Source organism: Puma concolor, chromosome B1 (genome assembly GCF_028749965.1).
Source record: "Puma concolor isolate L17-30 chromosome B1, mPumCon1.1.hap2, whole genome shotgun sequence".
Lineage (NCBI taxonomy): Eukaryota > Metazoa > Chordata > Mammalia > Carnivora > Felidae > Puma > Puma concolor.
In genome coordinates, this window is record NC_141670.1 from 103,647,627 (window position 1) to 103,661,733 (window position 14,107).

Here is a 14,107-nt window from a genome sequence, read left to right on the forward strand (position 1 = left end):
CACAGTTTTGTTATTCTGCAAATTTGTGTTCATCATTTCATTGCAAAATAAATGCAAAGCGCACACACACAAAAAGTATTCTAAGTATAATTTCTAGTTGCCTGTGTGCTGACACTGAAATGGGTAGGGACTACTGCTTTTGTTTTCATCATTATATACACAATTTCTCCATAGTAGCAGCTGTCTCTCAGTGGTCAGGAGCATAATTGTAAACATAATTCCTTATGTATTAAAATATTATTTGATACTGAGAGAAAAAATTGTTTTGTATAGTTATGATAAGCCAGATTTTGTCATTTGTAAAAATGCATTTATGATTTTATTTTGGGGAAATGGTTTTTAAAGATACACATTTCTCAGAACAACATTTTAAAAATATCTCTAACCTACTTTTTAAGAGTTTTCATTTTTTAACTATTGATGTTAAGAAAAACATCTCATAAGAACAAATGCCTTGATACAGAAGTGGCTTTGCTTTAGCATAAGCTTTAGGTCAGAGGTCAAAGGTGCATATTCAAAACTATGGGGATTTGTTTAACCCGTGCCTTTTTCTACTTGGAGATGGCAATATAAACAATTCATTAGAGCAAAGGGCTACGTTTTATATTTAAGAAGAATCTCCTTAAAATTTCTGCCTGTTTAGCACATTTGTATTTTCTGTGACTTAGGATCTTCTGGATGACCTGAAATCAGAACTGACTGGAAAATTTGAAAAATTAATCGTGGCTCTGATGAAACCCTCTCGGCTTTATGATGCCTATGAACTAAAGCATGCTCTTAAGGTAAAACGTTTACTGAGAGGGACATTCCTGTCATGAATAATATTATTTTGTGTTGGTAATTACATTTATAATTTTTTGAGTTATTTCTGTGAGGGTTTCTTGGGGGACAAAATTGTGTAGGAGGCAATAAGAAGAAAAGGAGGGAGAAAATTACAAGTGTATCATTTAATCTTTTTGTATAGTTAACTCAGTAGTAGTGGTTATTTAAAATTTTAATATTTTTATAGCTTTTTATATTTTCATGCCTGTTTTCTGATTTTGAGATGTGTTTTAAAAATTCCTGGTTATGAAATAACAATGTTGTTAATGATTTTAGGTTAGAAAAAATAAAGCTACAGAGCAAATTTTCATATAGGAAAGATTTTCTAATACCCTTTCCTTCTTTCCTGTAGTACTTCTAAATAATAAAATAGGATAATACTAAAATAGTAGCTGGTAAACTTGTTATAATTTCATTGTAGCAAATAACTAAATGTGTATTCCCTTGACTGATGTTTGGAATATTGTATAAATATGATTACATTAAAACCTTTGTTTCGATCTTTGGGGCAGGAAATAGTACAATTGGTAGTAGATTTTGAATGGGCAAAGTGAGATTTAACAACAAGGAGATAATGTAGCACAGGGATTCTTACTGATGGAGTGGAAGAAAGAAGGGGGCTTATCAAGTTAGGAGGCTTTCTGTGCTTTTTCTCTTTGTTTTTCTATGGTGCTTCTTTTGGAATAAAAATCTCAAGTTATTGAAAAAGGGCCTTTTTGCAGAGTACTTCTGAAATCTCAGCAGTAATTGAAATTCTGCCAGAGCATAAACGTAGATTTTTCAGTGCTTGGTTTTTGGGAAAGAAACAGGTATAAAGAGAGTAAGACTTAAATATGCTATCTTTTAAAATTAAGTTCAGCTCTGTTGTTTCCTGTATCTTCTAATTTAGATACGACTTTTATAATCAGAAAAAGGAAAACCAACTAAAATTAGAGTTGACTTTCGAACAACACAGGTTTAAACTGTGTATACATTGATTTGTTATAGTATAGTATGGCTAATGCATTTTCTCTGCCTTATGATTTTCTTAATAACATTTCTTTTCTCTAGCTTACTTTATTGTAATAATACAATATGTAATACATATAGCATACAGAATATGTGCTAATCGACTCTATGTTATCAGCAAGGCTTCCAGTTACTGAGTTACGTTTTTGGAGAGTCAAAAGTTATACACAGATTTTTGACTTGGGGGTGGGGTCATTGCCCCTAAACCCCACATTCTTCAAAGTCAACTGTATTTTCCTAAAATCCAGAAAGCACATTTTAATTCTTTTGTACTGATCTAGTTCCTAATAACTAAGCAATGCTACATTTATTATTTCCTTTGGTACAGAATTTCCCTTCGGAAATTCCACTGATAATTTAATTTGAGGTAGAGGGTTTATGTTTTGAGGTACAGATTGTTTAAGTATCACTGCTCCTCCTTGTAAATTTACATAGAGTTTTCATTTTTACTATTTTAGTCTTTTTAATTTCATGTTCATCCGCATGTGCTTTTAAACTATTTAGAGTGAAACTGATATGATTATGAGTTTGTAGAATCTGTTACATGTCATATATCACACACACACATGCAATAACCATTGTTTTTCATTAGACCAAAAAGGAAAAACATGTCTTTGGAGAAAAAATTAATTTGGAATTTTTTCTTTCTATAACTAATAGAACTTGTATACAGAGAAGTGAATATGATATTGGATAGTTTATATGTTATATTTATGTAATTATGCAATTTGGGTAACATCTATTCTAGAAAATAAATTTCTTTCATCTTATTAACATATTTTCTCTATTAAAAATAAATTTCCAAACAGGGAGCTGGGACAAATGAAAAGGTACTGACAGAAATTATTGCTTCGAGGACACCTGAAGAACTGAGAGCCATAAAACAAGTCTACGAAGAAGGTAAGTGTTTTGAATTTTATTTCCTCTTCATCTCCACTGTCATTTTTTCACTTTTCTAAAGTGAGCACAGTTCTTCACAATTACAGGAGGCAGGCCGTACATGATTGCTAGAGGAATGGGTGCGTGAATGAATGACTGAGCAACAATTCAAGATAGTTTTCTTCTTCAGTGAAGAAAAGACTGCTTTTTACTATACCTGTATTTGTTTTGGTACTTAGGAGAATCTTCTGACGAAGATGGAAGTTTACTTTTACTTTGAACTTGCAACTAGCGTAGAGACCTACAGTTTGCTTTTCTTTTACATTAACTTCAAGATGGATGTGGGTTTGCTTCCTGGAGAAAATTAGTTTAGAAGTCAAGAGTTCTCTAAAAGGCCCTTTTGGAATTTTGGAAAAGAAACTGTGTCCAAATTGGAATTGATAAAAATGTTTGAGTAAACGTGTCATTTTAGCTAATGGTAATGCTTGAATACTCTGCATTTTAATTTTTTGCCTTGGTGTACCTTTTTGTGTGTGAAAAAATAATCTGTATTTCAATCTGAATGTGAATGGAACCAAGAAAATGAAATAAAAAGTAAAGGTAGAGTGTTCTTTTCTCATCTCAAAGTTTCTGTATCAGACTCTGTCCTGACTGAGCAGGAGCAGACTATCCAGATGGTCAGCCTAGTCAACAGACCAACAAGACGAATGCCTTCAGCTAGGAAAATGGGTCCCTATCTTGGAATTAGTTTATTAATCTTGGAGATTATGTTGTAACTCAGCAAGTCAGAACAGTGTGAAATTTATAGCAACTGAATAGTTACCTATTCAGTGCTGGATATTTCTTTCCTGCTTCTCTTTTTATAGTTGGATAGGTCCCAACCACTAAGGCAGAGGGGATACATGTATCTTAACAGCAGAAAATCACATTTGAGGGTTTTTTTTTTTTTAATGTTTTATTATTTATTTTTGAGAGAGACAGAGTGAGCAGAGGAGGGGCAGAGAGAGAGGGAGACACAGAATCTGAAGCAGGCTCCAGGCTCTGAGCTGTTGGCACAGAGCCTGTCGCAGGGCTCGAACTCACAGCTGTGAGATCATGACCTGAGCTGAAGTCAGATGCTTAACTGACTGAGCCACCCAAGCACCCCTAGAGCTTTTAAACCTTTAGAAGTAGTGCCAAGCTTTTAATGTTTGTCTGCTTTCAGATAATGATTAAGTATTTAAGTGTCTTTGAGCTGCCTTCAATAGCAGCTGTTTGAAAGTTAGTGAAAAGGGCTTGTAGACTTTTGTAGATAACAGTTCTCCTCTTTACTATGGCATTATGTTAAATAACTGGAAATAGAGGCAGGAAGGGGCATGTTTTAAAATATCACTGCTATTAACTTTATTTGCTGTAGAGGAAAATATCTTATTAGGGGAAAGAATGGCCATGCCAGAAGAAAAAAAAAAAACAACTCAGAATTTTAGATTATAGAAGAGCTTCTTTGGAAACTAATTATGTAAAACATTTGAAAGAAAGCAATACAAAGTTTAAAATTATGATCAGTTGTGTTTTGGAGGCTTTCCTGTACCGTCGCTTGTCTACATAACTGCATTGGTTGAGAGCATTTCTAAATGGCTGAGTCATGGATTTTAGCTTGAATCGATAACTTTTGGGAGACTTTAATTTGTTTTCTACCAGCCACTCCTAAAGCATTTGCTTTTAGTCTTTAGAGCACTCAGAGGTGGAGTAGAGAACATTTATACTAATTAAGTATTTCTTTCTTTATGTCTCTTCTATTTGATTAATGGGGCAGGATATCTTTTTTTAGTTGAAAGAAGCTATAAATAAGTATGAAATAATTCTGTTGCAGAATATGGCTCAAGCCTGGAAGATGACGTGGTTGGGGATACATCAGGGTACTACCAGAGGATGTTGGTGGTTCTCCTTCAGGTACTGGGTGGAGAATATTTTACAGTTTGATTAAAAAATCTGAAGCTGGACTGGTCTGAATCTAGTTAAATAGATTTCTAGTACTTGCTTGCCTGTGTTTGTGTTTCAGAATATCTGACCTAAACTATTAATAGCTAGCTAACTTACAGGTTTGTTTGTTTGCTTTTTTAAGTTATCACTATTCTCTTTCATTCATAGGATTTAAAATCAAGAGGGTCAAATTGGTTTTAGACACTGCTGTGTGATGAGTGAAATATTGTAAATTGGTATCTTAAAATCATATTATTCCTAAGAGAAAGAGCTTTGTGTGCACAACCATCAGGTGGAATCAATTTGCCTTTTGAATAAAAATGCTCATGTAATTCAATAATGTGATATTATCTCTTAAAGGCTAATAGAGACCCTGATGCTAGAATTGATGAAGCACAAGTTGAACAAGATGCTCAGGTGAGATGTGATATGTGCTGACTTTATAATGACATATAAATGAAAAAAGAATCCACGCTAATGGAAAATCATAATATATATTGTGATTGCATCTAAAATAATCTTATTTATGGGCCCTATATAAATCATAAGACCCATGTAAGTATGTTTCTCTGATTTTGATGTGGCCAGTAAAATATTTTGTCCCCAAACTGAAATGAAATAAAATGAATTACATATAGTGAATTTCACCTAGATATGGTATTTTTTGTGTGATTATGGAAATCCATAAAATAGATAATTTTACCAAAAAGCATAGGTATTATTGATTCCATTGCCAGTGAGGCAGGAGGTGGGTGTCTTGACAGGAGAGGATAAAAAAGAGAAAATAAGGTGTTTTAGTGATAAATGGTTTCTGAATATATAGATTACAAGTTATTGTAGTACTTGGGAATTCACCCACCTTTCTTTTGATAGAATTCTGAATAGGATTGTTGTCTTGTCAGCTGCTTTTTAGTGACTCCCAAATGAAATTCTATACTCAAATGGCTTTTAAATCCCAGTATAGTCTTACTGTGGTTAATAAGTAATCAAACAAACTGATGGTAACCTGAGGGGAGGTGAATGGGAGGGTGGGAGGATGGGTGAAATAGGTGAAGGGGATTAAAGAGTATACTTATCATGATGAGCACTGAGTAATATATAGGATTATTGAATCACTATATTGTACACCTGAAACTGATATAACACTGCATGATAACTATACTGGAATTAAAATAAAAAACTTAAAAAAAACATAAGTAATTAAATGTAGGAAATAGTGTTAGGAAATTTTTGAAACATGAGACTAGAAAACTGGAAATTGGTAATGAAAGAATTATTTGCATTCCTAGAATCATATACCATAGTCCTGTCTCTCTGGTCACATGTTTCAATATACAATTCTGATTGTTGGTCCTACACCATTGAAAAAGGAAGGGTCATATTCACTCCTCCAGTTGACTTCTCTATGAAACAACCATTGGATGTGTAATCTGACTTTGGTAATGGGAAAGAGAAGGCGTTAGTATTCTTTTGGGTGGGTTGATTTTGTAATGGCTTTGGAATGTTAGCATCTTTTTGTCTAGCTGGAGACAGAAGGAAAGCAAGTGGTCATTTACTGAGGACTGTCTATGCAGTATTTGATGCTTCCCTTACTGTCTGTCCGTAAAATGCAAACCTATTGTGTCACAGCCCTATATAAAATATTAAAACTTCAGTGGATCCATTATCTTCAGAGTAAAGTTCAAGCCCTAAATATGGTTTATAAGCCTCTTTGTTATCCCTTGCTTTCTTATGCCTCCAGCCTCTCTTGCTTTCTTTCTCCACCTGCCCCTTCCTCCATCCATTCACCTGACTATTTCCTCTTCAGGAGTCAGTCTTCAGGTTAGCTACTTTTCAGGTCTCCCTGCCTGACCCCTCCAAGTGTATGTCAGGTGCCCTTAGGAAAGACTGTAGAATCTCCAGCTTCCTGTCACAGTCCACCCAACTTATATTGAAGCTGCCTATTCACTTGTCTGCTTACCCAGGGCACTCTGAGCTGTCAGTTTGTTTTGTATCCTCTGGATCTAGCATTTAGTAGGCATTCAGTATATAACTGGTGAATGGATTAGTACGTAATTATGAAGTAAAGGGGATGATTTTCCTCTTATCCATAAGGAAACCGAGGCTCAGGGATTTGAGAATCAATCCCATGGTTCCCACTGACTACTGGAGCTGGATTCATACCTGTGCCAGTCTAACCCTCAAGCTCTTTCTCTTTCAACTAGACAACAGTCTGTGTTTTTACCTGTTAGTTCCTCTCCCTTGATTCCTGTACCATGTAAAAGGTTTATTAAATGTAGATTTGAAGCACAGGTCTAGCTTAACTCTGCATTCTTGAAGGAAGAAATTTGGCTCCTTGAGGAGAAAGCTCTAGTCATCCCTTCAAACCTGTACTCCTGACTGTTAGAAATGACCTTATTGCTTTCCAAGCATTAATTATTTGTGGGTTTTGCAGGAAACAATGTGATTCTCATACTCCTACTCTCAAGAGTAGGAGTGCTAGATGCTTTTTAGTGGTCACTGTGGAAGAAGCCAACTCTAGTAGTCTCAGATGAATGCAGTGAGTCTTACATTAGCAGTAGGCTGATTTCTCAGCATAGCTGGTGATGTAATGAGAGCATTGCTGCAGTGTGAGGCTAGGGAGTGGAAACAGTGCATTTTTACCTCAATTTCATTGATTTCTCTCCTCAGAGTACTCAGTGTATAGCATTGCTTCTTGGACTTTTAAGTGCAAGTGAATCACCTGGGGATGTCCTTAAAACAGCAGATTCTGATTCAGTAGGTCTGGGTGGAGCCTGGGATTCTGTATTCCTAACAAGCTCTCAGGTGATACCTCCTTGGTTCTGGGACCACATTTTGAGTACCAGGTCTATATAGGTGTCACTTAACTGCTGTGCAGAAGATATGACCATTCAGAACCCTGAAGGGGGGGAAACTTTATACTTCCGAAAACTGTCTTATGAAGTTACTTTAAAATATCCCTGAAATAGAATCCAGGCTTTCTTTACACTTTTGGTGATTAGGAACAACATAGAACATGCTATACGGGCCATCAGTCTTTGATTCTATTTTTTTTTTCTTAATTTATTTATTTTGAGACAGAGAGGGAGTATGAGCAGGGAGGGGCAGAGAGAGAAGAAGCGAGAGACAATCCCAAGCAGGCCCCATGCTGTCAGCACAGAGCCTGATAGGGGGCTCAATCTCGTGAACCAGGAAATCATGACCTGAGCGAAAATTAAGGATCCAATGCTTAACCACCTGACCTACCCAAGCACCCCAGTTTTTGATTCTTTGAAATGTATTATTATTAACTAATTCAGCCTGTTAAAAATAATTATCCTTTCATCCTTAGGAAACAGAACACACCTAATTCTTGTAGCAAGGGCAGCTGGACTGTTCTCACTAATGGGAATTTAAGATTTCTTAATTGAGAGTAAGCTGAGACAAACAAAGGGCACTTGGCCCTTTTATAAGCTTTTGAATTTTTTCTCTACCGATACCTGGCGCTAAGAGGATTCATTCTGTTTCAGGAATTTGATAAGTCACAGTGAGTCATTCACCTGGGAAATTAACATTTTTGTAGATAATCCACTTTACTCTCTTACATTTTTAATGCTTTAAACTGATTTTACCTCTTCCCCCGCCCCCCCGCCCCGACTCTAAATTCTTGTTTCATGCTCATAGAGAAAAAGCTATGCTCTTAGGGGAAGGAGGGGGAAGAGAGGGGAAGGAGAAGGAATCAATGTTTACCAAGTATCTGCTTTTGATGACCTGATACTATTTGATGTAGTCATTATATAAATTACATAATCTGCATTAACGCCTCTGTAGAAATATTATTCCTACTCTGTAGGTGAAAACACTGAGACTCAAGAAGAGATTAAGTAACTCATCTAAGATCTCACAGATAAGGACAAGGACCAAATCTTTTTTGACTCTAAAACCTTTGCACTGAACCAGGGGTTATCAAACTTAGCTAAACTGTAAAGCCCACTCTGAGGGAAGAGGGGAGGATGAAAAGGTGTGAGTGTCCTTCATCCAGAGCAGCTCCGTGGTTATTTGCCATCCTCATTTAGAAGAAAGGACTCTTACATTCAAACAAGACAAAACCAAAACTTTAAAAAATCATTGTTCCAGGGCGCCTGGGTGGCTCAGTCAGTAGAGCGTCTGACTTCAGCTCAGGTCATGATCTCATGGCTCCTGAGTTCAAGCCCTGCGTTGGGCTCTAATACTGACAGCTTGGAGCCTGGACCCTGCTTCGGATTCTGTGTCTCCCTCTCTCTCTCTCTCTGCCCCTTCTCTGCTTGTGCTCTCTCTCTCTCTCTTTTTCTCTCAAAAATAAATAAACATTAAAAAAACTTTTTTTAAAATCATTATTCCATGTGAAGATTATCATTACTGCATATGATTTACTCAGTAGTTTTAGAATATGTATTGATCTAAAACATAATTCTTTTAAGAAAATTAAGAGATTCTAGTTATTTTTTTTTTAATGTTACTTATTTTTGAGAGAGAGAGAGACAGAGTGTGAGAAGGGGAGGAGCAGAGAGAGAAGGGCACACAGAATCCGAAACAGGCTCCAGGCTCTGGGTTGTCAGCACAGGGCCTGATGTGAGGCTCAAACTCACAAACTGTGAGATCATGACCTGAGCTGAAGTCGGACACTTTATCAACTGAGCCACCCAGGCACTCCAAGAGATTTTAAATAGCCATTTTGCAAATTATTTCCATATTACAGGCCTAACCCTGCCATACCTGCTAGAGAAAATTTCTAGAAATATGGAATAGTTGTTCAGAAAGGAGTACTTCAGTAATGCTTGCAGGATTGTGTAGAATGCACCCCCTCTTTTAGGTGTCAATGTGTATGTATACCTTATCTATGTGTAGAAAACGTTGTAGAGGTAGTAACTGATATCTTTAGGATATTGGCATTCATGGTAATTTTTTTTATTTGTTTTTTTTCTTTTGTTATATAAAATTTCTCAGTGAACATGTGTTATTTTTGTAATTAGGTTTAAAAGTTATTTTAAGACAGGTCTATAACACCATGATGTAGTTCTAAAATTTAGATACTTGCACAACTTTCGTTGTAACTCTTCAGTTCTGAAGAACATGCTCGCATGACCAGGATTGGTATTATTTATTTTTATCATTAAAATAAGTCATTTTCAAAATTGAGTGTAAAGATGTGACTCATTTTTTAAAATTTCCTGGAAATATAACAAAAACTAGATCTATCTCACCATAATCTACATTTTTAAACACACTATGATCAAAATTTCTACATCTAAACACGTGCTGTGATCTCATCACCTTCTGTCCTTATGTGGTATGCCACTTGTGAGCATAAAGGCAGCTGAAGGCTCAGCAAATTGCATTTGTCTTGGCTTAATAGGTATACTTACCTGGAAATGAATAAAAGGGTAGTGTAGACATTTTAAAGATTGATGCATTGGGTTTTAATAAATTATCCACATCTCAGTAAGTGGGATCAGGTTTAATGATGATGTTTATATATAATTTTATTTTATTTTTTTAGCAATTATATGAATACTAAAAACCATATAGTCTCCATTTAAGAAGTAAATCTGGACAAACTATTCAACAAGTATATGTTAATTGCCTGCTGTATGCCAAGTGTTGTGATCTACCCCCAACCTTTTAAAAAGTCATTGTGATCTTTTATTTTTATTTTTTAAATGTGCATTTGTTTATTTTTGAGAGAGAGAGAGGCAGAGAATTCCAGGCAGGCCCCATGCTTTCAGTGCAGAGCCCGACCTGGGGCTTGAACCCACGAATGCTGAGATCATGACCTGAGCTGAATTCAAGAGTCGGACACTTAACTGAATGAGCAACCCAGGCTCATCCCCCACCCCCATTGTGATCTTTTAGAAATGTGAAAGCTCTTTGTAGCTAGTTTTGGTTAAACTGTAGTTGAAAAGGGAAAATATGGAGTTTATTTTTTTATCATGTGTTCCTGAATAGCTGCTGAGTAAGCAAAACAGAAAATGTAGACCATTTAGCTTCTAGTTAAATTCTTTCCCAGTCTGTAAGTGGATGTGTCAAGAGTGAAGTGATCAGAAATTTCTGCCAACCACACCATTGCCCCTGCAAGACACAGCATGGTAGACATTTTGAGACCGTTTAACCTTGCCCCATTGTTGTGCTTTATTCCTTTGACTCACTAATCTGTGGCACAGTTCAGTGGCAAGCTCCAAAGTAGCTCCATACTCACCTCGTTGAGTTTAGGAAACAGAAATGGAAAGTGTAAGATGGTGAATCAGGCACATTAACGTACAGGGAATAAAACACAGGTATGATTCAGTACCTGGAAATGAGAGGGAGGGACAATATACTAATTGAGGTTGAAATTTTCACAGGCTTTGTTTCAAGCTGGAGAACTGAAATGGGGGACAGATGAAGAAAAGTTTATCACCATCTTTGGAACACGAAGTGTGTCTCATTTGAGAAGGGGTGAGTGAAAAAAAAAATGTGTATTCTGCTGGTACTTTGGTTAATTTTGAAAGTACAGGAGCCAGTGTGCCAAAATATGTACTGTTTAACAGACACTTACTGAGTGAATCAGTTTTTGTATTTCTTCCTTTTGGTAGCCATGAGAAATCTCACAATTCTCTTTGCTGCTCTTGTGTTTACAGAACTAGAGATCCTTAGTTCCCCCTTTGCAATCAGAGGGTGAGGAGGGAGCTAGGCCTCTAGATTTTCACTCTCATTGTCACAAATCACTGAGCTGTGTGTGGTTCACTTCGGTATTTCCTCCTAAGTAGTGGGATGCATGACCTCATCTCCAGACATTCATCAGTTCTTGTGGTATCAAGTGGGAATGAGTTCAGTGGCCTTACTAATCGGGGCTTTAAAAATTGGCTTTTCTGTAGGTAGCATTCCTTGGCTGATTTGGCAAGATCTGGGTTCTTTTTGTTTTTCTGCACCACTGTCCTTGGTATTTTGGGGTTTTCTTTCTCATGCTCTGTACCTCATTGTCACAGGATGGCTACTGAAGCTCCAAATTTATCAACCACTTTAATAGCAAGAAGAAAGGGACAAACCAATCATACCTGTTTATCACTTAAAACAAATTTTTTTTTCAATGTTTATTTTTTAGAGACAGAAAGCATGAGCAGAGCACAAGCAGGGGAGGGGCAGAGAGAGAGAGGACTGAGGATCTGAAGTGGGCTCTGAGCTGTCAGCACAGAGCCTGACGTGGGGCTCGAACTCATGAACCATGAGATCATGACCTGAGCCCAAGTTGGATGTTTAACCAACTGAGCCACCCAGGGGCCCCTGTTTATCACTTTTTAATAAGGAAAGAAAAATTTCTCAGAATCCTCTCCAGCAGATTTACCTTTGGGTCTCATTGGTTGTAACTAGTAAGTAGAGGCCAGGAAATCAGTGAACAAAGAACATTTATAATCCGTTGTTGAGGGCTTGCCATATTGAAGCTCTACAACAAAGTCCAGGTTCTGTCAGCAAGGAAAAAGGGGAGATTTGTGTTCAGTAGGACAATATATGCTTACAGTAAATACCTTCTTTCCTTGCAGAACGATCTTTACATGATTAAGAAATTATTTTCCTTTCTTATAGTGTTTGATAAATACATGACTATATCAGGATTCCAAATTGAGGAAACGATTGACCGAGAGACTTCTGGTAATTTGGAGCAACTACTCCTTGCTGTTGGTAGGTAGTTTTACAATGTATATAAAATTTATGGTGTTAAGAGCTAAAGCATTTATTCAATTGAAGGTGTATCTGAAAAGAACCACTTCTTTCTTTATGAAAAGAAGGTCTTATGATATTTGGGTGAAGCAAACTCCTCAATTTCCAATTCAAAGTCTGTTTTGATGTTGGAAATGAATTAATCTGGTTAGTTCATCTAATCCCATGGAAATACTGAAACAATTGTTTGAAAGTCATTTTGAAGCTGCATTAAAAATATGACTATTTTATTATGAATCTGAAGTGTGAGCATTATCTCAGAGGCTTTTAAATATTTCAGATTCTTGTGAATTTTAGTATTCTTTTGAATACTGTCCTCACAACTTTGAGGCTGACTGAGATATTGGAACCTGAGTTAGAAAAAGTATCTTTTGTATGATGGAAGATATAATAATGGTTATTTTCAAATTAATTTAGAAATTGGTTTCAGCTAAATATTCAGAATGATCTAGAAACATTGAAGAACTGAGTTTGTATATACTCTCTAAATCCAGGGAGAATCTAGTTTGTGAGCTCCCAGTGGCCCTAGTTTTCATATGGGTTTGGAGTGAACCTGTCTGCTGTTTGTTCTGAGTACTTGGCATTGATCTCAAGTTCTGTGCTGTTGTCTGGAGAATAAGCTAATGACGTTCATGAACCACCACTAATAGTAGCCTTTGATTTGACTTCCGCAGTTAATGAATTTTAAAAGAAAACTTTTAGACAGCCCCTTCATAATTACAATAGATTTGACATAATGACATTTTTAGTTACTGGTGGCTGTTTTCTTTAAGTGTTGGAAAAGAGAGAATAACTCCACAACCCCCAATTCATGGATTGTTATTTCTGTATATTAAGAAATTTTCATATGGATAGTTTCTGAAGTGGAGCCAACTGAGGTCTGAGCAGCCCTGAAACAGAGTAGATACATATATGTTCAGGGAAGATACTCTTTTTCTCTTATCCGTTTATCTGGGTGTTTCTACTGAGTTGGGTAAGTCTCATGCTGCTCTATGTAAATCATGGATATTAAAGAATATGGAGAGAATACCTAGGTTAAGACTATAGAAAGATAGTCTAAGATTTGTTGAAGATTAGATAGAGTGGTTACCTTGTGTTATTTGCTTGAATGTGTTGGATTTAAAACTTCTAGGATGCCTGTATAATTTATTGAAGATGAAGAAAGTTGTGGGTAATAGCCCAGGCCACCCAAACTGTGATAGCAGACAGGTACTCATAGAACAAAGGGGAGTTGAAAAACTCACGTGCCCTGTCCTACACACCTTTCTATGTAGAACTCAGAACTTTAAGTAAATCTCAACCCAGTTGCTAAGAAAATACTTGGCGAATAAGGAGATCAGATCAGCTTGCAAATGAGCAGTTTTTTAACCTGTGTTACTTTTATATTTGTAAATAAGTAGAGCAATAAGCATGAAGCAACTTTTGGTTTTTAATTACTTAATTCTTTTCCTATCAGAATAGCATCTGACCGTTGTATTATTTATTTTCTTAGTGAAATCTATTCGAAGCATACCTGCCTACCTTGCAGAAACCCTCTACTATGCTATGAAAGTAAGTGCATACCTGGAATCTTCCATCTAATTAATTTATCTTTCTAGTTATCTTTGCATATTATTATGATTTAAATGATAGACTTTGGGTTTTTTTATTCCCCTTAAAACATGCTACCAAATTGTTTTACTTTATGATTCATCCTAACTCAGGAGAGTTTGATGCCATATTT

General features: G+C 36.2%; 1 protein-coding gene across 1 annotated transcript in view; it reads left to right on the plus strand.

Moving 5' to 3' along the window:
- ANXA5 (annexin A5) overlaps positions 1-14,107 on the plus strand; it is a 30,108-nt gene that overhangs the window by 14,127 nt on the left and 1,874 nt on the right. Inside the window, exons 5-11 of the mRNA XM_025921711.2 lie at positions 669-782; positions 2,640-2,730; positions 4,562-4,641; positions 5,032-5,088; positions 11,031-11,124; positions 12,250-12,345; positions 13,877-13,935. Of these exons, the coding sequence (XP_025777496.1) occupies positions 669-782; positions 2,640-2,730; positions 4,562-4,641; positions 5,032-5,088; positions 11,031-11,124; positions 12,250-12,345; positions 13,877-13,935 (591 nt within the window). The remainder of the gene's footprint in view (positions 1-668; positions 783-2,639; positions 2,731-4,561; positions 4,642-5,031; positions 5,089-11,030; positions 11,125-12,249; positions 12,346-13,876; positions 13,936-14,107) is intronic.